General features: G+C 49.8%; 3 protein-coding genes and 1 pseudogene across 3 annotated transcripts; 2 read left to right on the plus strand and 2 right to left on the minus strand.

Annotated features, from left to right (window-relative positions):
• Positions 1 to 3935: 3935 nt before the first annotated feature.
• On the minus strand, positions 3936 to 4862 carry LOC133282896 (olfactory receptor 9G19-like; annotated as a pseudogene).
• Positions 4863 to 10211: 5349 nt separating this feature from the next.
• LOC133282934 (olfactory receptor 5G3-like) lies at positions 10212 to 11138 on the plus strand. The gene has a single exon (XM_061479305.1). The coding sequence runs from the start codon at positions 10212 to 10214 to the stop codon at positions 11136 to 11138; it is 927 nt and encodes a 308-aa protein (XP_061335289.1).
• A 7872-nt stretch (positions 11139 to 19010) lies between these two features.
• LOC133282923 (olfactory receptor 5G3-like) lies at positions 19011 to 19937 on the minus strand. The gene has a single exon (XM_061479285.1). It carries the CDS (start codon positions 19935 to 19937, stop codon positions 19011 to 19013), a length of 927 nt encoding a protein of 308 aa, XP_061335269.1.
• Positions 19938 to 25753: 5816 nt separating this feature from the next.
• LOC133282874 (olfactory receptor 5AP2-like) lies at positions 25754 to 26740 on the plus strand. Its single transcript, XM_061479226.1, has one exon. The coding sequence runs from the start codon at positions 25754 to 25756 to the stop codon at positions 26738 to 26740; it is 987 nt and encodes a 328-aa protein (XP_061335210.1).
• Positions 26741 to 27536: the final 796 nt, after the last annotated feature.

The raw sequence follows: 27536 nt of genomic DNA on the forward strand, positions 1-27536 counted from the left end.
TGCTCTTCTGGATGGGCCTGCTCCATGGGAAGCTGCCACCATGCTGACCTAGGAGCAAGGTGAAATATCATCCCCTGTGATAAGCAGTCACCCAACTTGGTGCAGGAACAGCCTTTCAAGGCACTGTCTGGGCAGTGTTGGCTTTTCCTTGGATGCCATCTGGAGCTGATGACACAGATGCTCCACGCTTCTGGCCATATGTTGTATGCCGACGTGCCCAACTTGTTTCATGGCCCAAAGACTCTCAGTGTTGTCCAGAACTACCCTATCACTTCTTCATTTCCTTATCTTTGTCCATCCAGGCCAAGCTTATTTTCCATCCCAGCTGCAGCTTACTCATGATTTCTCATTCCAGGGTTTGAGGGTTGAGTCAAAGGTCAAAGGAGTGATAGTATGTAATGGTAGGTTTCCACATCTGAATTAGTCACAGAAGGTTCCCCTTATGGAGACAAGGATGCATGGGGGGGCTTTGATTCAGCTTGGATCTATTTTAAACATCCATATCAGGGGTTTCTTCTGGAAAAAGTGGATGGTTCTCTGCCCTTGCAGTGAAAGATGCTGGGCAGGCACAGCTACAATGTGGGTTGTGTTCAGAGCAGACAGAGGCCGTGGCCTTAAGAGTCAGTTTAAGCCTAATGGGAAACATCAGCTCACTGTGCTGATGCGTTGGGGTCCTTGAGAAACCCCACTCAAAAGTGAGGAGGTGAAAGCAGCTTTTCATACAACCATGGAATGGTTTGGGTTGGGTTGGAAGGGAGCTTAAAGCTCCTGAAATTCCAGCTCCCTGCCGCAGACAGGGACACCTTCCACTAGAGCAGGTTGCTGCAATCCCTATTTAATCTGTCTGCTATCAGTTCTATTGATCAGTAATTTCCAATGCATCAAGGCCTCAGTGCTCAGCATCCATAAAACATTTCCTGGACAGAATAGGAATACAAAATGAATGTAGGCAGTGTCCTGGCTGTGCGTTTTCTCTTATGAAGGTTGGTAATAGCAGATATTAACTTCCTGATGAGGGGTGTCTATTCTGCATCGATGGATAGGAAATTATTCCTCTAGGAAATACGAGTGTTGGTTTGCTCTTTTCAGAGCAATGAGATGGAAGCTATTCTCCATAAACCTGGCTGGGCCTGAAGGAGCTGAAAGAAAGCTGGAGAGTGGCTTTGGAGAAGGGCCTGTAGGGTCAGGACAAGGGGAATGGGTTTTTTTGGATGCAGGGGCTGGAGCTGGAGGAGCTTTAAGGTCCCTTCCAACACAAACCAGGCTGGGTTTCCATGATGCAGGTCCATGAAATTGTCCTTAATACCCAAACATGCCAACACAGTGACCCTCCAGCTCACTGGCTTTGGGCATGAGCCGTCTCTGTCAACAAGGCAGCTGTAGAAGTGAACTTTGCTGTTAACAAAGAAGAAAGTTTCTTTCTTGTTATCCCCAGCTAATTAATCTCTGATGGCTTGTTATGAAGAATGAGGGAAGTCACATGCAAGTTTTCTGAGAAGCTTTCGTGGTGATGAGGAAACTTCCTTGGTAAACCCCAGAAGGTCTTGTTAAAGCTGGTGACTCCTGGAAGGGTGCTTGGTCCCCAAGGACCACTTCTTGCTTTGGCAAAGTGAGCAGCATCACTTGTGATGGAAATAGCTGTGACTGCTTGTATTGTGAAAGCCTGGATCCCGGGCCTGCTGGAGGGCTTTCTGTGCCCATGCATGCTTGGTCCTACTCTCTCTTTAAAGACACATCCCTGTCTTCATGACATGTGCAGATCATGTGGTTCTTGCTAATGGGGTGCTTTGTCCCTTCCTGCTTTTGACCCCTAATAAAGGGGGCTGGGGAAGCTCATTGCATTTCTCTTCACTTTTCAACCTCCTCAAGGACACTTCATACATTGAATTTCTTGTTATTAGTTGCCTTGGGATGGATTTATTTGTGTCTCTTAAGCTGTGAGGCAAGTTGTAGTCCACTCCATCCATCCTCCATGCCTGACTGGCTTTCATAAATGTGATTTTCCTACCGTTATGGATTTGGGATGGGAGAATAAGCATGGGAATGGGGTCACCTGACTCAACATCTAAAATTCATTGTCTAGTTATGAGACAGTCAGGTCCCTTCTAGAATGGATAGAAATAAGAGGATGTTTTATCACATCCTAGGACAGCTGGTGAGGGTGGATGTGGTCCAGAGCAGGTCTGAACATCAGAAGGACTTGTACCATGTACCCTCTCTCCATGGTATGTGCATCCCAGAATAGCTTTGTCTGCATTAATCTAATTCCAGTCAGGATGTGAAGGCCTCCTGGAGGTCAAACTGGATCAGCTGCCCCCCTCAAACCTGTTTGCAGTTTGTTTTAATCCAAGAGACAGGACAAGAGGAAACGGCCTCAAGCTGCACCAGGGCAGGTTTAGATGGAGCTGAGGAACAATTCCTGCCCCAGAGGGTGCTCAGGCATTGGAACAGGCTGCCCAGGGCAGGGCTGTAGTCATCATCCCTGCAAGTGTTCACACACTGTGTAGATGTGTCCCTCAGTGCCATGGGTTAGGGATGGCCTTGACAGGGCTGGGCAGTGGTTGGACTGGATGAGCTTGAAGGGCTTTTCCAACCTGGTTGATTCAATGAGTCTAAAAGGAGCCCAGTTCATGCAGCCTGACCCCAGCCTCTGATGGGGATGGAAACACAGGGAGGGGAGAACGCTCTGTGTGTGTGTGCGTGTGTGTGTGTGAGTGTCTTCAAACTTGAACTCTTGAAGCTGCTCTTTATCTGTACAAATACTAGAGATACAGAAACACACCTTCACTGAGCACAGATGGAGACACAAAACTCTGATTGAATGACTTAACTTTTAAGTATCTAAATTTGAAGATGAAACTCCTTCAGATCTCCTAATCCCTCCTCCCTTAAAATATTTTACTTTTCCTTTCAGTTGGACTAAAACTTTATAAAGGGAAAAAAATGAAGATAATGTAAGAACTAAGAAACCACCTTTTTTTTGCATGTTTTCCTGTAAGTGGTGGTGGAAAGTACCACTTAAGTTGCAGGGAAGGAGACAGATGCAGTGAAATGCCCCAGGTCTGGTTCGGTTGCCCTCATATAGAAATGTGGTGCTATTTCCTCTGTCCTGAAGGGCCCAGGTCACTGGCTTGCACTTGGCATGTACATCATGCAGCCTTCAGAAGGGTTGGGTCGTTCTGGAGCCATATCTGAAAGCTCAGAGGGAGCCCCAGGGGCATCTCCAGGGTGTTAATAGTCAATGTTGAGGCAACTGAACTCAAACCCAGATGCCTGTGTGCTTGTTGACATTGGTTCATGCAATCTGATCTGCTCTACCCATGCTCATGTGAATGTTTCATTGGGATAATAGTCTAGGACTATGGAATTGTGTCTGTGTGGTTCAATACAGCATCATGAAGATATAACTGGGACAGCTCAGGAACAGGCACACGATAATTCATGACTTCTGGTTCCCCAAGTACGTGGTAAATGCTCCACCCCTGGCAGTGCTCAAGGCCAGGTTGGACACAGGGGCTTGGAACAAGCTGCTCCAGTGGAAGGGGTTGGGACTGGGTGATCTTAAGGTACTTTCGAACCCAAAGCAGTCTATGATTCTCTGACACATGGAGCTTTAGCTGAGCTACTGATTTGAGCATAAGTAATGAATGTTTAATTCAGATAAAGCACAGTGTGAAGGTGATGTGCAACCAACTCAGCTACTGCTATAATCTCATTTTATAGCAAATATCAGTTGTATATGGGGGGAGGTGGGAATGAGAGGAGGTCTGTCTGCACAGTGACACCTCATGTCCACCATGAAGCACTTCAGGGTCAGGAGAGCTTATGGTCCTGCATGGACTGTGAAAAGTGACAAAGTAAGACGCAAGCAAGACAAGGTCTGTGCACTTCTTGCTGTGTGCATCCTTAGGGACATAACCCCTGGGTTCCTTCTGTTAGGAAGCTGTCTGTCTCTTCAGCAGAGTCTTCAGTGCCTCCTTCACCTCCTGGCTCCTCACGCTGTAGACGAAGGGGTTCAGCATGGGAGTCACCACTGTGTAAAGCACAGAGACCACCTTGTCCCTCTCCAGCACATAGGAGGAGCTGGGCTGAGTGTAAATGAAGAGGATGGAGGCATAGTAAAGGGTGGTGGTGGTGAGGTGGGTGGCAGAGGTGGAGAAGGCTTTGCCCTGCCCCTCGGTCGAGCACCTCCTCAGGATAACAACAGGGATGGAGACGTAGGACTTGAGGATGATGTTGAAGGTCAGGATGAAGTAGAGGAGGGACTGGGAACTCTGTCACATCCCAGGAGAGCTTCACCAGTGGAGCAGGTCGCAGAGGAAGCCATCGATGACGTTGGAGTCGCAAAAGCTGAGGGTGAACGTGTAGCTGGCAATGAGGGTAGAGTTGGCAAAGCCGCTGAGGTAGGAGGTGACCACCAGCCCTATGCAGAGCTTCTTGGTCATGGCAGCAGCATGGAGCAGTGGGTTGGAGATGGCCACGTACCTGTCATAGGCCATGGCTGCCAGCAGGTAGCTCTCGGTGCAGGCCAAGCCACCAGAGACAAAGAACTGAGCAGCACACCCAGCAAATGGGGTGCTCTTGTCCTCAGAGATGCGGTTCAGAAGGATCTTGGGGGTGTAGACAGAGGAATACCAGAGGTCCAGGAAGGACAAATTGCCAGTGAAAAAGTCCATTGGGGTATGGAGGCGTGAGCTGCGGCATATCACCACTATGAGGGTGATGTTGCTCATGAGGGTGGTGATGGAGGCTAAGGTGAGCACCATGAACAAGAGAAGCTGCAGCTTTGGGTCAGTGGTGAGCCCCAGGAGGATGAAGCTGGTGATTGAACTGTGGTTCCTCTTCCATGGATCTGGAGACATGGATCCCAGTGGGTATTTCATAGCTGCAGTGTGGGGTCTTGATCCTGGGTTAAGCGAAGGGCTTCCATGGTGCTGGCATTGCTCTCTGTCCCAAAACACAGCTGCACACACAAAAGAGAAAAGCAGAGTAAATTTTGTATTGAGAAGACCTGTTGTGCTGATTTTGGTTGTGCTCTTCTACGGAGAATGACGGAATGGTTTGGAAGCAACCTTAAAGCTCATCCGGTTCCAACCCCCTGTCCACGAGAGGGGCACCTACTAGAGCAGATTGCTCCAAGTCTCATCCAAGTTGGCCTTGAACCCTTCCTTGCATTCCCGAACTTCTGTGAATGGGAAATCTCAATCTCAGTGTCACATGAAATTGCTCATATATTAAGACTCTTTAATTTGAATTTCATGTGGCGGAACTGGAGGTAGAGGCTGAAGACAAATGCATGTAGGGTCACCATGTGCTACAGCCCAACACAGTTTGATTAGATTCATTGTCATCAGTCCTACCACTAAAAGCATTGTCTCATTGAGTTTTCTCTTTTGCATGAGCAAGCACTGAAGGGTTGGAGGTGCACTTAAATGCCTTAATTACAAGTGTATGTATATTAGGACCTCTGGTTTTAGGCAAATTATTGAAAGCAGCAGTTATTCAGCGCTAGTGTGTGTTTGCACAGCTGAGTGCAGGCCCAGAAGCTGGAATTCATCTCACCCAACATTGCCAGCCTAAAAATGAATGACTTCAGCTCTTCCATAGCCAATGGAAGTGATAGACTCTTCCATAGGAAGACCAGAAAATGAGCTGTGGCTTGCTGCTTCTTTGCAACTTCATCTATGCTCCAGGCTTGAAGGACCCTCTCTCAATTGCCTCTCGTGCTGGATGCTCCTCAATGGGCTTGATGGTTTTCTTATCTGGCCTCATATGTTGATTCTGATGTTTGTCATCAGGTACCACAAGGGGTGGGCAGAGAGATGAGGAGACAAAGAAAAGAGAGATGAATCCCCTGGAAGATTTACCTTCTTGGCTAATATGATTCTGTACCCCTTGTTGACCCTTTTTACCTGAGAATACTCGCTCACGGTCTTATCTAGCAAGATCCCATGTGTCCCATGGAGCCTTCGGCTAGAGCATATCACCACCATGAGGGTCCAGTGTAGAATCACAAGTTTAGAGACCACAAGGACAAAAGCACGCTGAAGATCTCTGTGTGACAGCCCCACAGCAGCTCATCTAACAGGGCAAAGCAAGCAGGTACGGCCTCTCCTGTCCCAGCATTGCCTGTGGTGTGTGGTTAGGGATATTTATCCATTGCTTCATTCTGTATCTCCTTAGGTACCAGGGCGCTGAAGCAGATACTCAGTGTGTCCTTTGCTCCCAGTGAAGTGTTGCTGCACAGCCGTGCATCCCCCAGAGATGGCCTCAGTTACTCCCTGCACCAAGAAAGACCATTTCAGAGCTTTCATAGCTCTCCATGTTACGTGCTCACTGTTTCCATCACTGCAGCTGCAGAACAAAGGTGCAATCTCAAGAACATCCATGTTCTTTACATTGAGCTGATTATACCTTTTTACCAGCCTGAATGTAGGAGGAAACAAGAACTCATCTTTGGAGTCTTCCCCAGAGCATCCTTCAGCTCTGTGCGCCTGCAGATGTGGATCTGGGCTCTCAGCATGGGGATTATCAAGGTGAAGTCAACAGGCACCAGGCTGGACAGAGTCTTGGGTGACTTGGTGTAGTGTGAGGCATCCCTGCCCATGGCAGGGGGTTGGGCTTTCAGGTCTTTTCCAACCCAAACCATTCCATGATTCTATGACACCCCTTTGTCCTGGTGCAGGGAATAACTTGAGCTCTGCAGTCCACAGTGAGAAGTGGGAATTTCTGGGTAGTACTCAGTTCAGCTATTTAGGGTGGTTGTTTCGGAGGAGGTGAATTGCTTCTTAGAGGACCTGGCAACAATAGGGTGAGAAGGGTCAGATGAAGAACCAAGCCTGTAGACGACAACATTCAGCTAAACCATGCTCAGATTTAGCTGGTATGCTCAATATAAGCACCGAGTTAGTTATAAATGATCTGTCAAAGAAAAACCCAAGCAGAGCAACCCCAAATGTTCTTTCTGATTGGATTTTGACATTTCTTCCTGGAGTCCTGCAGGAGAAATCCCATCCCAATCCATTGGACTGACCACAATGACTGGCACCAGCCTGTGCATCACATGCTAAAGCCACGGAATGATTCATTTCATCCCCTTTTAGGCAACTGAGTGCTCATCAAGTCAGTGTTGAAATGATACAGATTGGAGTGGAATGAAATGAAGCTTCAAGTGCAGCTGATGAGCATTTTCTTATGCATTTGTCTGGGTGCCTTTTCTGATTCTCAGGACAACTTCTTGGGGGTTATGGACCCCAAATGGATCTATTTAGGGAAAGAAACCACACAGACCCAATGGTATTTTATTTTTTGGGTAGGTTTTGCTTTCTGCATCCCTTTTCGTTAAAATTCACTGGAGGGGTTTGGTGTCATGGCACATTCGAGCACAGACTGTGTTTTTGAATCACTCCTGAGTGACTGAGGTTTAGTGAATGGAATGAGAATGATTAAAACCAATAACCCAGACACAACCAGGCAGACTCCCTGGTGCTTCAAGCTGATGATGCTTTCCCTACCTTAGATATCTGCCAGAAAATGTTGCTCTTGGCTTTTTAGACATAAACTGTGCTGGAAAGCTGGGCACATCATTGTGTGTGAGTGAGCTGTGAATGTGGGATGAGGCAGAGCTTTGGTGAGAAGCTGCGAGGGCTGGAGCAGCTCTGCTCTGGAGGAGGCTGAGAGAGCTGGGCTGGGGCAGCCTGGACAAGAGAAGGCTCCTGAAGGGGAGACCTGAGAGCAGCTCCAGTGCCTGAAGGGGCTGCAGGGAAACTGGAGAGGGGCTTGGGACAAGGGATGTAGGGACAGGCCAAGGGGAACGGCTTGAACCTGCCCGAGGGGAGACTGAGCTGAGCTCTTAGGCAGAAGCTCTTCCCTGGGAGGGTGCTGAGGCGCTGGCACAGGGTGCCCAGAGAAGCTGTGGCTGCCCCATCCCTGGCAGTGCTCAAGGGCAGGTTGGACACAGGGGCTTGGAGCAAGCTGCTCCAGTGGAAGGGGTCCCTGCCTGTGGCAGGGGTTGGAGCTGGAAGAGCTTTAAGGTCCCTTCCAACGCAAACCAGGCTGGGATTCTGTGATGGGTTTCGGAGCATCCATCAGAGGCACCAGTGACAGGGGCAACCGTTAATCACCCTTCAGAAGGGCCTTTTTCCCCTCTTGCTGCCATTTTCAGTCCTTTACCACACTCCTCACTGTTCCTCCCCATCTCCTTCCTTCCACTTTCTGGCGCTGCTCCCTCAGGCTCTCCTTTGTCTCTTGTGCTTCCAGCCCAATGCGTGGAAGAAGGTGAACGTCATCATTGAGGAGAGCACAAGGACTGGGGCTGCCTCAGGCCCCACTGATATTAATAACCAAATTCCCCAGGAAGCCCTCTCCAGGCAGAGGAAGGACAGGAGGGTGACCATGAGCAGCCAGCACAGAGGTACCAAGGAAAAGTCACACCTGACCAACCTGAGTGCCTTGGGTGATGTGAGCATTGAGGTTTGCATGGACAAGAAGTAGAGGACAGCATTTACCTTGCTATTAGTAAGGTCACCACGATCTTCTCTTAGCTCTCTGCAAGTCAAACTTGTGAGGTATGGTTGGAGTACAAGGAATTGAAGATGGGTTTAAAGCCGTTTCGTTGCACATGATGCCTGACACTGCTGATGGACACTGGTACCAACTCCCATTGGCGAGGCTCCCCTCACCTCCCTGCCATGATAATGTCAACCATGGCCCTTGTGAAGCTGTAACTGCCTCAGAAATGCTCCAAAAGTGGATGTCAAAGCTGGGCTTGTTCTGTGACTTGCTCTAAGGGAGCCCAAAGCCCTGTTGCTTGCTCAAGCTGAGGTCATCTCCTCTGAGTACACTTCTCCTCTTCCAAACTAATCAGCACAGAGAAGAGATAATGACCTGCTGTGGGCTTTGTCACCTCCTGGGGCCCAAAGAGATTCACAGTCCCACATCCCCACATCACTTGAAATAGGAAGGGGGTTTGCTGATGCTGGTTCATTCCCAGGCTCCCTGCACAGCTCCAGGCATGTTCATCTTCACATCCATCTCCGAGAGCATGAGGAGGGCAGCAGAGACAGAGCTGAGATGTAAGTGAGGGGCAGCATCTTCCAGCCCATCTTTCTCCTGTGCTTCTCTCTTGCCAACAAGCAGCAGCTCCTGTCTTCATGTCCTGCCCTACTGCAGGGTCCTGGGCTTCTTGATGATGCTCTGGGCTTCCCAGGGAGCTGCTTGTGCTGTGTGCTCCCCATGCTGCTGCTGGGAAGGCAGGTTTGGAGATCACCCTGGTGGAGAGCACCCTCAGGAGGCTTCCTCTCCTCTGAGCACAGATGTTTCCTGGATGAGCACCAGGAGCTTTCCTGTACAGGACATTCAGGGTGCTCCCCATTGCTGAGATGAGGCAGCTCCAAAAGATGACTTTTTTCCCCCAAAACATGTGTGCAAGTAGGGATTTCTGAGCTCTGGGGATTGCCCATTTCTATTGGAGACTCAAGGAACAGGTTAAAGAACCATGAAAAGGTTTTAGATCTGACAGAGTGTGTCAGGAGGGAGGGGAAACGGATATTAACCCCTGTGTAAGGTTGCATAGGAGCATTGTATGGCTTGTGTTGGAAGAGACCTTAAATCTCACCCAGTTCCAAGCCCCTGTGATGGCCAGGGACACCTTCCACTAGAGCAGGTTGCCCTGTCCAACCTGCACTTTCCATAAGTCAGGAATTCGTTCCAGTTAGGAAGAAACCCAAGCAGAGAGGGAAGGAGCGGGTGGTTGGGAAATGCCCATGAGAGGATGAGGGATTAACTCTGCACTGTGAAAGCACCACGTTTCTCTGTGTTCCAGGTTGAGCCGGATGGTCTCCAAGCCCCAGGCTGAGCACTAAAGCAGGCGATGAGGTGCAGCACTAAGGTAAAGTTACTCAGGTGAGTGGAACCTCCCCACTGTTTTCCAAAGTGGTCATTGCTCAACATCCAGAAGTGAGCCAGAGGAGCAGGCACCGCGTTGTGCCATGGTGTTTAACTGCTTGAGCACCCCTTTGTTCTACCTGTGCTGGCACAGGACTTTCACCAACCTGTTCCTCATTGAGCTGTGCCTGAACTCTCCCTTTCCATCCTGCAGGACTGTCTCTGAGCAGCTCCCACCACACAGAGGCTTTTCCACCTGGGACATCCCTGCCTCTTGGAGAAGAAACCTCCAGCCAGGAGCTCACCCACAAAGCACCATCCAGCCCATGGCACAAAGCAACTGCACCCAAGTGACCGAGTTCAGCCTGGCGGGGTTCACAGAGGACCCGGTGACTCAGGTCTACTTGTTCCTGCTCTTCCTGCTCACCTACCTTGTCACCATCATGGGCAACCTGGGCATCATCATCTTAATCAGGGCCAGCCCCCGCCTCCACTCCCCCATGTATTATTTCCTGAGCAACCTGGCCTTTGTAGACCTCTGGCTTTCCACCATCGTCAACCCCAAGATGTTGCTTGACTTGATGTCAGAGAAGAAGAGCATTGCTTATGCTGGCTGCGTGGCTCAGGTCTTCCTCTTTCAGCTTTTTGGGATAACTGAATGCTTCCTGCTGGCTTCGATGGCCTATGACCGTTACGTGGCCATTTGCCATCCCCTGCTGTACCCCCTTGTCATGTCCCCAAAGTGCTGTTCCCAGCTGGTGACTGGCTCGTACCTCATGGGGCTGACCAATGGTGTGGGACAGACCATCAGCATGTCCACCCTGTCCTTCTGCAGCTCCAGCACCATCGACCTCTTCTTCTGTGACATTTCCCCTCTCATCTCCCTCTCCACCTCTGACACCACCCTCAGCCACATCATCCTGACCACTGCAGCATCTCTCTTTGGTGTGTCCTGCAGCCTGGTTGTCCTGCTCTCCTACGTGGCCATCATCGCCACCATCCTGAGCATCAATTCAGCCGAGGGCAAGCGCAAAGCCTTCTCCACCTGCACCTCCCACCTCACCACTGTCGGCATCCTCTATGGGGCATCCTTTTTTATGTATTTATTCCCCAGCTCTCGCAGCTCAAGAGCAGCAGATAAATGGGCTGTGGTGATCTACACCGTGGTGACTCCCATGCTGAACCCCTTGATCTACAGCCTGAGGAATAAGGAGGTGAAGGAGGCTTTGAGGGGACTCTTGAAAATAAAATGATCTTAAATTCTCCCAGTATAGGACCAGATAGAATGGAGATGTGGAGGGTAGATGCTCAGCTTTTGGTTAAGTATGGATAACATGTTGGGGGTCTTCTGCACCCAGCCTTATGTGATGCACTGCTTGATGTGATTGAGAATACAAATAATTTCATACTCTAAACTTTGATAAATATATTTAGTAGTTAATTTCACCTAATTGGTTAATTAGTCATTTATTTCACCTAATGAAGACACAAGTAGATAACTACAAGCGTGCACTTCTCTTCATCTTAGGGTAAGGGGGACCTTACTGCCCTCTACGCCTGCCTGACGGGAGGATGGAGCCAGGAGGGGCTGGGCTCTGCTCCCAAGGAACAAGGGATGGGACAAGAGGAAACGGCCTCAAGCTGCCCCAGGGCAGGTTTAGATGGAGCTGAGGAACAATTCCTGCCCCAGAGGGTGCTCAGGCATTGGAACAGGCTGCCCAGGGCAGGGCTGCAGGCACCGGCCCTGCACGTGCTCACAAAATCTATAGAGGAGGTCTCAGTGTCATGGGTTTGGGATGGCCTTGACAGGGCAAGGGAACACTTGGACTGCATGAACTTAAAGCTCTTTTCCTTTTTGCTCTCCCTTTTGCTTGGCAAATGAGAATAAACAGAGAGTGAATTCTACCGTTCCACTGGATCAAACTCCATTTCTAGACAGTGTTGGTAAATTCATTGAGGGCCTTAAGAAAAAACACCTTTATCAAGACAAATAGAAATAAGAGCAAATAAGTGTGATGCCATGCAGGGAGTAGTATTACGTTTTGATGCACAAGCCTCATTAAAAGATTTCCAGCACCATTCACCTCATTTCATTTTAGACAGCAAAGAATTTAAGTGAAATATGGCACTTGTGTGACCTCTGGTATGAATGAAGGCAGTTTGAAAGCATTTTAAGATGTGATAGTGATGAATCTCCTCCAAATGGAAGATACTATCAAGGGACCCCTGTCCACTGCTCCACAGTGGTTTCCAGCTTCCTGTTGGCAGCAATAGAAGCCATGATCTCCATGGCAGCCTGGCCACAACAGAGCACAGGAGCTGTGGTGTTGCTCAGCAGCCTTCAGACCTCCTACGTGGCAGCCCATGGCAGCCTGGAGCAATGGCATTGCCTGCCCTGATGTCTCTCCTGTTGCCTTCCTGCGCAGAGAGCTGATGGGTGATGGACACACATTTCATACACAAACCACCCCAAAATACTCCACTGTGTGCATTACCTCAGCCCATAGAGCTGCAGCCTCTGCCAGGACCATGGTGAAACCTGGAGCCATGGCTGAGCTTTAGGGCTATCCTAGACACACATAATAACCTAGGCTGGAGGGAGAAGCTCCATGATTGAATTGAATCAAGCCAGGATCAAAGTGTTTGCTAATTCCTTAACAACACACAACTCACAGGCACCCAGGGTCAATCAGCTGAATCCTGCTTTGTTCCCAAAGCTTCCTGATAACTCCCTGGTTATTATTTAACCCAGATGACTGCTGTTGCCCTCCTGAGTCTTGGGGACAAGCAGGGGCAGAGGTTTCACACGCTCCCTGGCCCCTATGTCAGTGTTTGGCTGCTTTTACAGTGGGGTTTTCCCCCTCCCTCTGTTTCTAACTGGAATTTCCCATGCTGCAAATTCCCAATAGGAAATCTGAGATTTACCCTCATCTGCAAGATAAAGCACATAGAATCATAGAATCATAAAATAATTAGGTTTGGAAAGGACCTTAACATCTTCCAGTTCCAACCCCCTGCCATGGGCAGGGACACCTCACACTAAACTATGGCACCCAAGACTCTGTCCAACCTGGCCTTGAACACTGCCAGGGATGGAGCATTCACAACCTCCCTGGGCAACCCATTCCAGTGCCTCAGCACCCTCACAGGAAAGAATTTCCTCCTTACATCCAATCTAAACTTCCCCTGTTTCAGTTTGAACCCGTTACCCCTTGTCCTGTCACTGCAGTCCCTAATGAAGAGTCCCTCCCCAGCATCCCTATAGGCCCCCTTCAGACACTGGAAGCTGCTCTGAGGTCTCCCCGCAGCCTTCTCTTCTCCAGGCTGAACAGCCCCAACTTCCTCAGCCTGTCTCCATACAGGAGGTGCTCCAGCCCCTGAGCATCCTCGTGGCCTCCTCTGGACTTGTTCCAACAGTTCCATGTCCTTTTTATGTTGAGGACCCCAGAACTGCACACAATGCTCCAGGTGAGGTCTCACAAGAGCAGAGCAGAGGGGCAGGATCACCTCCTTGGACCTGCTGGTCACGCTGCTTTGGATGCAGCCCAGGACACGGTTGGTTTCTGGCCAGAAGCGCACACTGAGGCCGGCTCATGTTCATTTTCTCATCAGGCAACACCCTCAAGTCTTTCTCCTTGGGCTGCTCTGAATCTGGATGGCATTCCTTCCCTCCAGGGTATCAACCGAACCACCCAGCTTGGTGTCATCGGCAAACTTGCTGAGGTTGCACTCAATCCCACTGTCCATGGCAGCAACGAAGATGTTGAACAAGACCGGTCCCAACACCGATCCCTGAGGGACACCACTCGTTACTGGTCTCCAGCCGGACATTGAGCCACTGACCACAACTCTTTGTGTGCGGCCATCCAGCCAGTTCTTTATCCACCGAGTGGTCCATCCATCAAATTGATGTCTCTCAATTTAGAGACAAGGATGTCGTGTGGGACAGTGTCGAACGCTTTGCACAAGTCCAGGTAGATGACATCAGCTGCTCTACCCCTGTCCATCAGTTCTGTAGCCCCATCATAGAAGGCCACCAAATTGGTCAGGCAGGATTTCCTCTTAGTGAAGCCCTGCTGGCTGTCACCAAGCACCTTGTTGTTTTTCATGTGCCTTAGCATGCCATCCAGGAGAATCTGCTCCAAGATTTTGCCAGGCACAGAGGTGAGACTGACTGCTCTGTAATTCCCTGGGTCATCCATTTTCCCCTTCTTGAAAACAGGGGTTATATTTCCCTTTTTCCAGTTGTCAGGAACTTCACCTGACTGCCAGGATTTCTCAAATACAATGGCCAGCGGCTTCGCAACTTCATTCTCCAGCTCCTTCAGGACCCGCGGATGGATCTCATCAGGACCCATGGACTTGTGCACGTTCACATTTTTAAGATGGTCTTGAACCAGTTCCTCTCCTACGGTGGGCGCAAGGTCTTCATTCTCACAGTCCCCATGTCTGCCTTCCAAGACTTGGGTGGTGTGGTCAGAGCCTTTGGCAGTGAAGAGCGAGGCAAAGAAGTCATTCAGAACCTCAGCCTTCTCCAAACCCTGTGTAGCCAGTTCTCCTGAGAGCTTCCTAAGGGGGCCTGCATTCTCCCTAGTCTGTTTTTTATTTGCTATGTACCTGTAGAATCCCTTCCTGTTATCTTTAATACCTCTAGCTAAGTTTAATTCTAACTGGGCCTTAGCTTTCCTAACGTGGTCCCTAGCTTCCCCGATAACATCCCTGTACTCTTCCCATGCCACCTGTCCTTGCTTCCACTTATTATAAGCCTCTTTTTTCATTTGAATTTTCCTCAGGAGCTCCTTATCCATCCAAGGAGGTCTCCTGGTCCTCCTGCTGCACTTCCTTCTGGTTGGGATGCAACACTCCTGAGCTTGCAGCAGGTGATCCTTGAATATCAACCAACAGACTTGGGCCCCCCTGCCCTCTAGGGCAGTATCCCATGGAACCTTCCTAAGCAGGTTCCTGAAGAGGCCAAAGTCTGCTCTTTTGAAGTCCAGGGCAGTGAGCTTGCTGCACGCTCTTCCCACTGTCCTGAGGATCTCAAATTCGACCATGTCATGATCGCTGCATCCAAGGCTGCTCTGGAGAGTCACATTTCCAAAGAGCCCTTCCCTGCTGGTGAGCACGAGGTCAAGCATGGCACCTCTCCGTGTTGACTCCTCTATTACTTGCAGAAGGAAGTTGTCTTCCACACAGTCGAGGAACCTCCTGGAGTGCTTGTGCCGGGCCGTACCGTTGTTCCACAGACTCTCTGTTAACTGCTCACCTGTTCCCAGACAGAGTTCCACACTCTCCAGCCTACCCCTAACATGAAGGGCAGCCCCCCACTCCCCGCCTGCCGGGCCTCTCTTTCCTAAAGAGTCTGTGACCTTCCATCCCAACACTGCAGTCATAGGAGCCATCCCACCATGTTTCTGCGATGCCTGTTATATCATACCCCCGTAGACGTTCACACATCTCTAATTCCTCATGTTTGTTCCCCATGCTACAGGCATTTGTATAGAGGCATCTGAGCCGAGCTCCAACTGAAGCCAGCTCATTGGCTGGAGCGGCTGGAATATCTCTACATTGCTCTGAGCATTTATTAGGTGCTGGACACTGACTGGGTGTGTTGGGATGGAACGATGCCCCCCTCCCCCAACACATCTGGTTTAAAGCCTCCTTGACCAGTCTGGCAAGCCTCCTACCAAAACTGCTCTTTCCCTTCTTTATCAGACCAGCTCCACCAGCCCCCCCTAGATCTGGCCTACAAACTTGGGTCCCGTGTTCAAGGCACCCAAACCCTGACTATGACACCACCCTTTTAACCATTTATTAACCTGGCCAATCCTCCTAGCTTTTTTTAGGTCCTTCCCTGTATCGTGGTGAATTGATGAAAAGACCACCTGAGCTCCAGAGCCCCTAACCACCTCCCCCAGGGCTCTGTAGTCCTTCTTTATGTTCCCCAGGCTACTACTATCTATATCCCTAGCACCCACATGTGTCACCAGGAGTGGGTAATAGTCCGTGGGACTTACTAGAGCAGGCAGCCTCTCTGCCACATCCCTGATCCATGCCCCTGGTAGGCAACACACCTCCCTTGAGACGGGGTCTGGCCGGCAGACGAGTGCTTCTGTCCCTTTCAGTGTAGAGTCCCCTACTGCTACGACCCGCCGCTTTTTCCTGGCAGCACCAGCAGAGATCTTCTTTAGCAGTGCATCAGCCGGCTGCTTCTTTCTCATGAGCCTCCTGCAGGACAGCAAAGCGATTCTGCCTGGGGACAGGGGATTTAGGGGGAAGCCCCTTGCTTTTGGTTGTTCTTTTCCTACCTTGTTGGGTTTTTTGTCACTAATTCCCGGGTTCCCGGTTTAACGGCCTCCTTCTTTCCTTCATGAGGCAGAGGTGAAGCTCGAGGCCCCTGCACAGTTTGGGCCAGGAGAAAACATTCCTGCCTCCTCTCAGCTTCCCTGACATCTCGCAGTCCATTAACAGCATCCCGCAGCTCAGCCCCTGCTGCAGGAGGACCTCCACCAGGGAGCACCGAGTGCAGCCCTGCCCATTGCGCACCATTCCCTCACCAGACCGGTGCAGGCACTCTCTGCACTGCAGCCTCCCTCCCCTCTCATCGGCTCTGTCTGGGTGCCTACGCAGCCACCGCCGGGGCAGCCAGAGCAGAGCTCCCGCACCGGGCCCTGCTCACACACCGAGTGCTCCCCATCCCGCTCGCCTGCCCGCACAATCTGCCTCCATCCGCTCTGTTCGCCGCGCTCCTGCTAACTTAAGGACATCTGAATGTCAGGTGGAGGAGGCCCAGCCGGACTATGGAGACCTGACAGTAACTGTGCATCGGAAAGAAAGGTGTTCTCCAAAGCGATTGTTGCATAAACATTACTTGAAATTAATATATTTTATTCCTTAAGTGTTATTAAACATCACAATAAAATTTCAGAGAGCAAGAGGGAGAAGGTAGGTGGTGGCTTTGCCCTGCTGGCATCAAACCGGATGGTATCTGAGCTCACGTTTTATATCAGCAAATGATTTCTGGTGTTATTTCTGGTTTTAAAGAAATATTAACTGATATTTCCAGGTATTTCAACTCCAGACCACAAGGTTTGGTCATGTAAAATGACAGAGGGGGTATTGAGGTGAGCTCTTGGGCAGAAGTTGCTCTCTGGGAGGGTGCTGAGGCGCTGGCACAGGGTCCCCAGAGAAGCTGTGGCTGCCCCATCCCTGGCAGTGTTCAAGGCCAGGTTGGACACAGGGGCTTGGAGCAAGCTGCTCCAGTGGAAGGGGTAGGGGTTGGAGCTGGAGGAGCTTTAAGGTCCCTTCCAACCCAACCCATTCCATGATTCAATGATTTCAGGGACAGAGAAAGGATTCCTGCAAGAATTAATGGTGTCCCATTCTTTTTGACTTGATGCCTCCTGCCAAGTTCTCCATGTGCTTTATCTTGCAGATGAGGGTAAATCTGAGATTTCCTATTGTGAATGTGCAGCATGGGAAATTCCAGTTAGAAACAGAGGGAGAGAGAAAACCCCACTGTAAAAGCAGCCAAACACTGACATAGGGGCCAGGGAGGGTGTGAAACCTCTGCCCCTGCTTGTCCCCAAGGCTCAGAAGGACAACAGCAGTCATCTGGGTTAAATAATAACCAGGGAATTATCAGGAAGCTTTGGGAACAAAGCAGGATTCAGCTGATTGACCCTGGGTGCCTGTGAGTTGTGTGTTGTTAAGGAATCACCAAACCACATTGATCCTGGCTTAACTGAATCCAGCCATGGAGCTTCTCTCTCCAGCCTAGGTTATTATGTGTGTCTAGGATAGCCCTAAAGCTCAGCGATGGCTCCAGGTTTCACCATGGTCCTGGCAGAGGCTGCAGCTCTATGGGCTGAGGTAACGCACACATTGGAGTATTTTGGGGTGGTTTATGCATGCAGTGTTTGCTCATCACCAATCAGCTCTCTGCGCAGGAAAGCAACAAGAGAGACATCAGGGCAGGCAATGCCATTGCTCCAGGCTGCCATGGGCTGACACACAGGAGGTCTGAAGGCTGCTGAGCAACACCACAGCTCCTGTGCTGTGTTGTGGTCAGGCTGCCATGGAGATCATGGCTTCTATTGCTGCCAACAGGGAGCTCAAAAGCAAAGGTGAGGAGCAGTGGATGGGGACTCCTTTACAGTTTCTGCCCTTTGCTAGGGATTCATCACTATCACATCTTAAAACGCTTTCAAAGCACCTTCATTCATACCAGAGGTCACACAAGTACCATATTTCACTTAAATTCTTTGCTGTCTGAAATGAAATGAGGTGAATGGTGCTGGAAATCATTGAATGAGGTTTGTACATCAAAACCTGAAAATACTGCCTGCATGGCATCACACTTATTTGCTCTCATCTCTATTTCTCTTGCTAAAGGTGTTTTTGTCCTTTTCTTAAGGCCCTCAATGAATTTAACAACACCGCCATGAAATGGAGTTTGATCCAGTGGAACGGTAGAATTCACTCTGTTTATTCTCATTTGCCAAGCAAAAGGGAGAGCAAAAAGGAAAAGAGCTTTAAGCTCATCAAGTTCAAGCGTTCCCCAGCAGTGCCAAGGCCACCCCTAACCCATGGCACTGAGGGCCTTCTCTATAGGGTTTGTGAACACTTGCAGGGCCGGTGCCTGCAGCCCTGCCCTGGGCAGCCTGTTCCAATGCCTGAGCACCCTCTGGGGCAGGAATTGTTCCTCAGCTCCATCTAAACCTGCCCTGGGGCAGCTTGAGGCCTTTTCCTCTTGTCCCATCCCTTGTTCCTTGGGAGCAGAGCCCAGCCCCTCCTGGCTCCATCCTCCTGGCAGGAAGGTGTAGAGAGCAATAAGGTCCCCCCGTTATCCTAAGATGAAGAGAAGTGCACGCTTGTAGTTGTATACCTGTGTCTTCATTAGGTGAAATAAAATATTAATTAACCAATTAGGTGAAATTGACTACTAAATATATTTATCAAAGTTTAGAGTATGAAATTATTTGTATTCTCAATCACATCAAGCAGTGCATCACATAAGGCTGGGTGCAGAAGACCCCCAACATGTTATCCGTACTTAACCAAAAGCTGAGCATCTACCCTCCACATCTCCATTCTATCTGGTCCTATACTGGGAGAATTCAAGATCATTTTATTTTCAAGAGTCTCCTCAAAGCCTCCTTCACCTCCTTATTCCTCAGGCTGTAGATCAAGGGGTTCAGCATGGGAGTCACCACGGTGTAGATCACCACAGCCCATTTATCTGCTGCTCTTGAGCTGTTTGAGCTGGGGAATAAATACATAAAAAAGGATGCCCCATAGAGGATGCTGACAGTGGTGAGGTGGGAGGTGCAGGTGGAGAAGGCTTTGCGCTTGCCCTCGGCTGAATTGATGCTCAGGATGGTGGCGATGATGGCCACGTAGGAGAGCAGGACAACCAGGCTGCTGGACACACCAAAGAGAGATGCTGCAGTGGTCAGGATGATGTGGCTGAGGGTGGTGTCAGAGGTGGAGAGGGAGATGAGAGCAGAAATGTCACAGAAGAAGAGGTCGATGGTGCTGGAGCTGCAGAAGGACAGGGTGGACATGCTGATGGTCTGTCCCACACCATTGGTCAGCCCCATGAGGTACGAGCCAGTCACCAGCTGGGAACAGCACTTTGGGGACATGACAAGGGGGTACAGCAGGGGATGGCAAATGGCCACGTAACGGTCATAGGCCATCGAAGCCAGCAGAAAGCTTTCACTTACCCCCAAAAAATCAAAGAGGAAGACCTGAGCCCCGCAGCCAGCATAAGCAATGCTCTTCTTCTCTGACATCAAGTCAACCAACATCTTAGGGGTGATGATGGTGGAAGAACAAAGGTCTACAAAGGCCAGGTTGCTCAGGAAATAATACATGGGGGAGTGGAGGTGGGGACTGGCCCGGATTAAGATGATGATGCCCAGGTTGCCCATGATGGTGACAAGGTAGGTGAGCAGGAAGAGCAGGAACAAGTTGAGCTGAGTCACCGGGTCCTCTGTGAACCCCGCCAGGCTGAACTGGGTCACTTGGGTGCAGTTGCTTTGTGCCATGGGCTGGATGGTGCTTTGTGGGTGAGCTCCTGGCTGGAGGTTTCTTCTCCAAGAGGCAGGGATGTCCCAGGTGGAAAAGCCTCTGTGTGGTGGGAGCTGCTCAGAGACAGTCCTGCAGGATGGAAAGGGAGAGTTCAGGCACAGCTCAATGAGGAACAGGTTGGTGAAAGTCCTGTGCCAGCACAGGTAGAACAACGGGGTGCTCAAGCAGTTAAACACCATGGCACAACGCGGTGCCTGCTCCTCTGGCTCACCTTGAGATGTTGAGCAATGACCTCTGTGGAAAGGTGAGGTTCCACTCACCTGAGTAACTTTACCTTAGTGCTGCACCTCATCGCCTGCTTTAGTGCTGAGTTTGGGGCTTGGAGACCATCCGGCTCAACCTGGAACCCAGAGAAACGTGGTGCTTTCACAGTGCAGAGTTAATCCCTCATCCTCTCGTGGGCATTTCCCAACCACCCACTTCTTCCCTCTCTGCTTGGGTTTCTTCCTAACTGGAACAAATTCCTGACGTATGGAAAGTGCAGGTTGGACAGGGCAACCTGCTCTAGTGGAAGGTGTCCCTGGCCATCACAGGCAGTTGGAACCGAGTGAGATTTAAGGTCTCTTCCAACATACAATGCTCCTATGCAACCTTACACAGGGGTTAATATCCGTTTCCCCTCCCTCCTGACACACTCTGTCACATCTAAAACCTTTTCATGGTTCTTTAACCTGTTCCTTGAGTCTCCAATAGAAATGGGCAATCCCCAGAGCTCAGAAATCCCTACTTGCACACATGTTTTGGGGGAAAAAAGTCATCTTTTGGAGCTGCCTCATCTCAGCAATGGGGAGCACCCTGAATGTCCTGTACAGGGAAGCTTCTGGTGCTCACCCAGGAAACATCTGTGCTCAGAGGTGAGGAAGCCTCCTGAGGGTGCTCTCCACCAGGGTGATCTCCAAACCTGCCTTCTCAGCAGCAGCACTGGGAGCACACAGCACAAGCAGCTCCCTGGGAAGCCCAGAGCATCATCAAGAAGCCCAGGACCCTGCAGTAGGGCAGGAGATGAAGACAGGAGCTGCTGCTTGTTGGCAAGAGAGAAGCACAGGAGAAAGATGGGCTGGAAGATGCTGCCCCTCACTTACATCTCAGCTCTGTCTCTGCTGCCCTCCTCATGCTCCCGGAGATGGATGTGAAGATGAACGTGCCTGGAGCTGTGCAGGGAGCCTGGGAATGAACCAGCATCAGCAAACCCCCTTCCTATTTCAAGTGATGTGGGGATGTGGGACTGTGAATCTCTTTGGTCCCCAGGAGGTGACAAAGCCCACAGCAGGTCATTATCTCTTCTCTGTATTGATTAGTTTGGAAGAGGAGAAGTGTACCCAGAGGAGATGACCTCAGCTTGAGCAAGCAACAGGGCTTTGGGCTCTCTTAGATCAAAGCACAGAACAAGCCCAGCTTTGACATCCACTTTTGGAGCATTTCTGAGGCAGTTACAGCTTCACAAGGGCCATGGTTGACATTATCATGGCAGGGAGAGGAGCAGAACCAGGGAAGCTGGTATCAGTGTCCATCAGCAATCCCAGCACCACAGGCAATGAACCAGTTTTCCACCCATCTTCAATTCCTTGTACTCAAACCATAGCTCACAAGTTTGGCTGCAAAGGAGCCAACAGAAGATCATGGTGACCTTGCTAACGGTGAGGTAAATGCTGTCCTCTGCTTCTTGTCCATGCAAACATCAATGCTCACATCACCCAAGGCACCAGGCTGGTCAGGTGTGACTTTTCCTTGGTACCTCTGTCCTGGCTGCTCATGGCCACCCTCCTGTCCTTCCTCTGCCTGGAGAGGCCTTCCTGGGGAATTTGGATGTTAACCTCAGTGGGCCTGAGGCAGCCCCAGTCCTTGTGCTCTCCCCGATGATGACGTTCACCTTCTTCCACCCATCGTGCTGGAAGCACGAGACAAAGGAGAGCCTGAGGGAGCAGTGCCGGAAAGTGAAAGGAAGGAGATGGGGAGGAACAGTGAGGAGTGTGGTAAAGGACTGAAATGGGCAGCACCAGGGGAAAAGGGCCCTTCTGAAGGGTGCTTTAGGGTTGCCCCTGTCGCTGGTGACTCTGATGGATGCTCCCAAGCCCATCACAGAATCCCAGCCTGGTTTGTGTTGGAAGGAACCTTAAAGCTCCTCCAGCTCCAACCCCTGCCACAGGCAGGGACCCCTTCCACTGGAGCAGCTTGCTCCAAGCCCCTGTGTCCAACCTGGCCTTGAGCACTGCCAGGGATGGGGCAGCCACAGCTTCTCTGGGCACCCTGTGCCAGCGCCTCAGCACCCTCCCAGGGAAGAGCTTCTGCCTAAGAGCTCAGCTCAGTCTCCCCTCGGGCAGCTTAAAGCCTTCATGGGGGTTGTGGAGAACCTCCTTCTACAGCCAAACATGAAAGGAAAGTGCATGTCACACGGATTCCCACCAGAGATCATCCGGATCCCCTGGCAGTGCACACTGGGAGCAAACCCCCACAATCTGGGCATCATTTGGGGTTCCAACCCCTTCCAGAGCCACATCCTCCCCTTTCCTTCTCTCTCCAGCAGTAAAACCATTCATAGGAGCTGCAGGACACGGTGCAATGCTGCGGATGAGCCCCCTCCATCCTCCTCCTGCTGTCAGCTCTGCCTCTCGCACCTCCTCATCTCCCTGCTCAATACCAGCCCCACAGCCACAGCCTGGCTGACAGTGGGAGCTGAATGGGACTGAGTCAGTTCTCCAGGGCATGGGATATGTGTATGGATGTGTAGGGATGTGATGGACATAGGGGGATGTGCACGGATATGGTCCCTCCTTGCTTTGCATCAGTCCTGGTCCCAAATCCTCTCACTGCTCACACAGCCCCTGTAGCCACCCTGCAGCACATGGAGGGCAGAGGCTCTCCTCCCTGCTATGATGGACATAGGAAAGATTTAAGCACTGATCCCAAAGAAGTGAAAGCTGAGTCCCAGTTTGGATCCAGCTCCATGCAGAGCAGGGAGGGATTTCAGCCGGATTTCAGCCCTTGCCCAGTGCCTCCATCACCAGGGTACCACCAGGGGCAGAAGCCATCAGCATCCATAGGAGAATGTCCCTTGTTTCCTGCAGAGCCCCAGCATCCTTCATCCTGCCCCATGGTGTGCAGTGAGGTGCTGGAGTTTGCAGTTTGAAAGATGTCACAATGCAGGTTTTAAGCTATCACGTGGAGATGCTGACAGCTTTGGGAGATATTTTTGACAGGGCTAGCAAGGAGCCAGGTAATAATGTTGTGTAGATCAGAAAAGACCAAGACACAGGGGAAAAAAGTAACCACTAAGGGCAATAAAAGAGTGTAGATAAATCAGATTATCTGTGGTCTTGTTGCACAAACCAGTCGTAGGAAGAAAGCAAGACCTAGAAATTGTTCCAAACCAAGCCTGCAAGCCTAAGGAAGAGGTTGGGGAAACCAAAGTGCTTGGTATCAGTGAAGCTCTGGTGTCCTCTGTCACACAACAAGAAGATAAACATCATCCCAAAGATACTTCCAAACCAAAGTGTTGGCAATCTGCTGAGACTGAAAGTCTAATGTTATACTTGGTAAAGGAGAAGGCACTAAGGAAAAGATAACAACGCTTGAATGTAAGGATCAATTTGTTACTCTACTTTTCATCACTGAAAAGCTACCTCCTAATTTGCTCAGGTAGGGACATGTTCTGGATGGAAAATGACTGCCAGAGCAGTGAGCACTGGCTGGGCTGTCAGGTGCAGAGGGTGATGGGTTCTACTCTGCAGGAGCCTGGGGACTGCCACAGGGGTTTGTCTCCTTTACCTGTCTAAACAGAACCAAAGGAGAACACCCTGGTGTGCAGGGACCATCCCACGGTACCTGAGCAAGTGAAGCAGGGCAGGAACAGAGAACTCGGCCAAGTTCAACCACGGCTCCAGAGCATCAGGAAAGCTGGTGATGAGGAGGCAGATTCAAGACCAAACCAAGTCAGGTCCAGCCAGTCCCTTGTGCAGGATCAGGTGAAAAAATTGTGAGGAAGACAGATGAGAAACCCTAGGTGACCACCAAAAGATTGCACAGGTGTGCTGAGCTCCTACTAAACTGGAAACCAGAACTCCTCTAGTAAAGCTCAATCTGCCTGTTCTGAGCTTAAATAGAGATGGGGGAACAACAGGAAGAGGGTGGGGATGGAGCCCCAGCTGAGGCTGCTCAGGGGGATAAAGGCCTATTAGTTCATCCTGGGACAATTCCTCTCTGCCTCAAAATGCCAGTTTTTCACCCTTGAATACAGTGGGAGTCCTGAGGCACCAGCTCAGCTGTTGGACATCCAGGCACTACATGTGGGTAACCCCACTGGGGCTGGAAAACTGGGTTCACCCTCCACAGAGGGACATCAGCAGCTCCAGAGATGGAGTCACTTGTGCTTCATGTCCCATTTGAGGACCTGTGCAAGATCTGGAATGTCTCCAAACCCATTTTCATTGTGTCAGTATGGTCAGACCAAAACATTTGCATGGTCCACAAGTATGTAGGAAGCATCCTATGAGCTGCTCATCACTGCTGCTGTGCAGCTGTGCTCAGGCATGGCTCACCCACTCCATGTCTCTCAGATGCCCAAGCACCACAATGCCTTTCAGAGGTGATTTCACACCCTTTGCTTTTCCTTCTCTTTGTTTTCCTGTGGTAAATCATGAGCAGCCCTGGAGGCTTCCTCCCAGGAGAGCACATGCAACTGTATTTACAGCCCCAGCACCACAAGCTGGGCTCTTGGAGTCTGGCAGGAGCTCACCTCTCTTCACATCAGGTGCTTAACAGAGATGATGCTGGCACGTAGATGTTCTCTGCTGCGTTGGGGATAAATCCTTGGCTCCCATCACTCGGTGGCAGAGGGAAGGCACAGGAGGTAACACCAACACAAAGCAGAGCCTCACCTGCATTGAGGCAGTGGGCTTGCTTCTGCATGTCCTCGTGTAATCTGTGGTAAAGCTTTGTCAGAAAACAACCTTACCAATGTGGGTTTTCTTTATAATAATAGGGAGCAATGTCTGATGCAGGTTGTGTTTCTTTTGCTTAAGCCAGATACATTGATTTATTCAAGAGTTAAATGATGAATCTTATTCTGTTATGTAGAAATGCAACAGTTCATATTGTCATCAGAATATAGTTACTAACAAATCAGCCTTTAGAATCAGCTGGTTATAACAGCAACTCATTTTTAAAGCAAGAAACTGAATGCCCATTAGGTTTAGGATGCTTTATCGTGCTGGAGCTCAGGAAGGTACATATCATGAATTTAACAAAGTCAATGTTATTTGTTGTTAATGATCTCAAATAGTTTGTTAAATGTGATTTGGTGACAGGAATGATAATCAAAAACCAAAGGGAAATGTCTGGAGGTCATGCATGTGTAAGCTGGGCTTTCACTGGGACTGACAAATTCTCTTGCTTCACGTTTACGTGCAACCCTATGAGGATCCTCTGAGGTGTCTTCTGACACAGATTTCCTTCAAATTGAAAGTGAATAAAGATCTGATTCTTTGCTCAAACCTGAAAACACACATGCTTGACTAAAGCCAGCGTTAATTGTCCCACCACAGAAAAATACAAATGCCATTCACTGCTTCAGCAAACTACCTGTTCTTTTCTGATTACCTCATCTGAAAAACATAATATCTGCATATAATTTTGGTTAGAAAATATATGAGAATAATCTAATGTGTGGCAGGTACAGTGGTCATTGATTGGAGATAGATGTGGTCCAGATCTGAATCTCCATTTTTGATCAGTTTGACGTTTCTCTTCCTTTTGCCTCAGCAGGTAACACCTGGTCATGGGAGGAAATCACACCCAGAATAAATTCATCCTGTTGGGAATTACAGACAGCCCATATGCACAGACTCCTCTTTTTGTCTTGTTTCTATTGATTTACATTGTCACTTTGGTGGGGAACGTTGGCATTATCACATTGGTGCGGGTGTCTCCCAGCCTCCACACCCCCATGTACTTCTTCCTCACCCATTTTGCCTTCACTGACATCTGCTATTCCACAGTCATCTCCCCCAGGATGCTGGCAGACCTGTTATCAGAGGACAGAACCATTTCTTTCTCTGGCTGCATGATGCAGTTCCTCACCTTTGCTTTTTTTAGTACTATTGAGTGTCACCTCCTGGCCATGATGGCCTACGACCGACACGTTGCTATCTGCCAGCCCCTGCTTTATGTTACCATCATCTCCAGCCACATCTGCTGGCAGCTGATAGCAACATCCTACCTATTCGCCTTCCTGAGTGCCATCATCTACACATGGTGCACGTTTGGAGGTTCCTTCTGCGGTCCCAACCGCATCGACCACTTCTTCTGTGATGAAGTTCCTGTGCTGAAGCTCATGTGCTCTGACACTCACAGCAGTGAGATGCTCATCTTTGCCTTCATCACCATCAACGTGGTGGGCACTAGCATGATCATTCTGCTCTCCTACATCTCTATCCTCTGCACCGTGCTGAGGATGTGCTCAGCACAGAGCAGGGCCAGAGCCTTCCGCACCTGCGCCTCCCATTTGATGGCTGTTGCCTCCTTCTTTGGTACAAAGTTCTTCATGTACCTACAACCTCCATCTAGCCACAGGAGCCGCGATAAGGCCGCCTCCATCATCTATACCATCATCACCCCCATGCTTAACCCATTCATCTACAGCCTGAGGAACAAGGAGGTGAAGGGGGCTCTGGTGAAGTGCAGGAGCAGGCTCTTCAACCCCTGGCAACCTAAGAAAGTTCTATCATCTAGCACATGTCAACTGAGAAAGCCTATGGTACACTAAAACATTTTTTTCCAATACTCCCCATGATTTGATGCAGATTCTTCCACACTTCCTACACAAAAGTCAATGACAGTATTGAATGAGAAACAGGCCCCCAGAATCACACCATTCTTGGAAGAAAACCAGAAGAAGACTAAGCCTCAAATTTCAATTCACTTCTCAGTCACCAGCCTGCGGGAAGAAATCACCCTCAATTATCTCAGGCCTCTTTTCCTCACAGAAAACACCAATCAGCTTTACCCAGTTATAGCTTTTGTCACTGATAAATATCTATTTTTCTTACAAGGTTCTTGACCTTGTCCCTCAGCTCCAATAAAATTCCTCCCTCTTACCTGCGAGTTCTTTATTAAAGCTGCTGGGATGGGAGGGAAGAGGAAGTGTAGTTTTACATTCGCTTGCTGAAAAAGAGTCAGAGAAAAGGTTTCAAAAGATTCATTGCATTTGTTTGTGCCTTTCAAAGAGAAGAAGCTGGTGGGAATCAAGATCTCCAGCTTCACTTTTGAATGTCAAGGGGAATCCCTCCCCAGGCTGCAGCTTCACAAGAGATTTCACTTAAAGAAAGCTATTGTAGGCAATTGTTCCAGTGTTTGAGGATTGCGGGTTGAGAGAAATGCTACACAGTAATGAATCACAGCAAGTTTATTAATACAGGGAAAATATAGAGATAAGATACATAAAGGATAATCCTGATGGCTGGTTATCTTACCAACCCCAAAGACCATGTAATGATGAGCAGGAAACCGGCCCTGAGAAACGTCATTGCAGTGCGAGGTGGCAGGCTCAACCTTAGCAGGCG

The sequence above is a fragment of the Pezoporus flaviventris genome, unplaced genomic scaffold, assembly GCF_033815535.1.
Source record: "Pezoporus flaviventris isolate CSIRO_AGI_PZ_B2104156 unplaced genomic scaffold, CSIRO_AGI_Pfla_v1 ptg000145l, whole genome shotgun sequence".
NCBI classification, from domain to species: domain Eukaryota; kingdom Metazoa; phylum Chordata; class Aves; order Psittaciformes; family Psittacidae; genus Pezoporus; species Pezoporus flaviventris.

Coding starts and splice junctions, on each gene's coding strand:
- LOC133282923 (XM_061479285.1), bottom strand. CDS start 19,937: ATGGCACAAAGCAACTGCACCCAAGTGACCCAGTTCAGCCTGGCGGGG.
- LOC133282874 (XM_061479226.1), top strand. CDS start 25,754: ATGGGAGGAAATCACACCCAGAATAAATTCATCCTGTTGGGAATTACA.
- LOC133282934 (XM_061479305.1), top strand. CDS start 10,212: ATGGCACAAAGCAACTGCACCCAAGTGACCGAGTTCAGCCTGGCGGGG.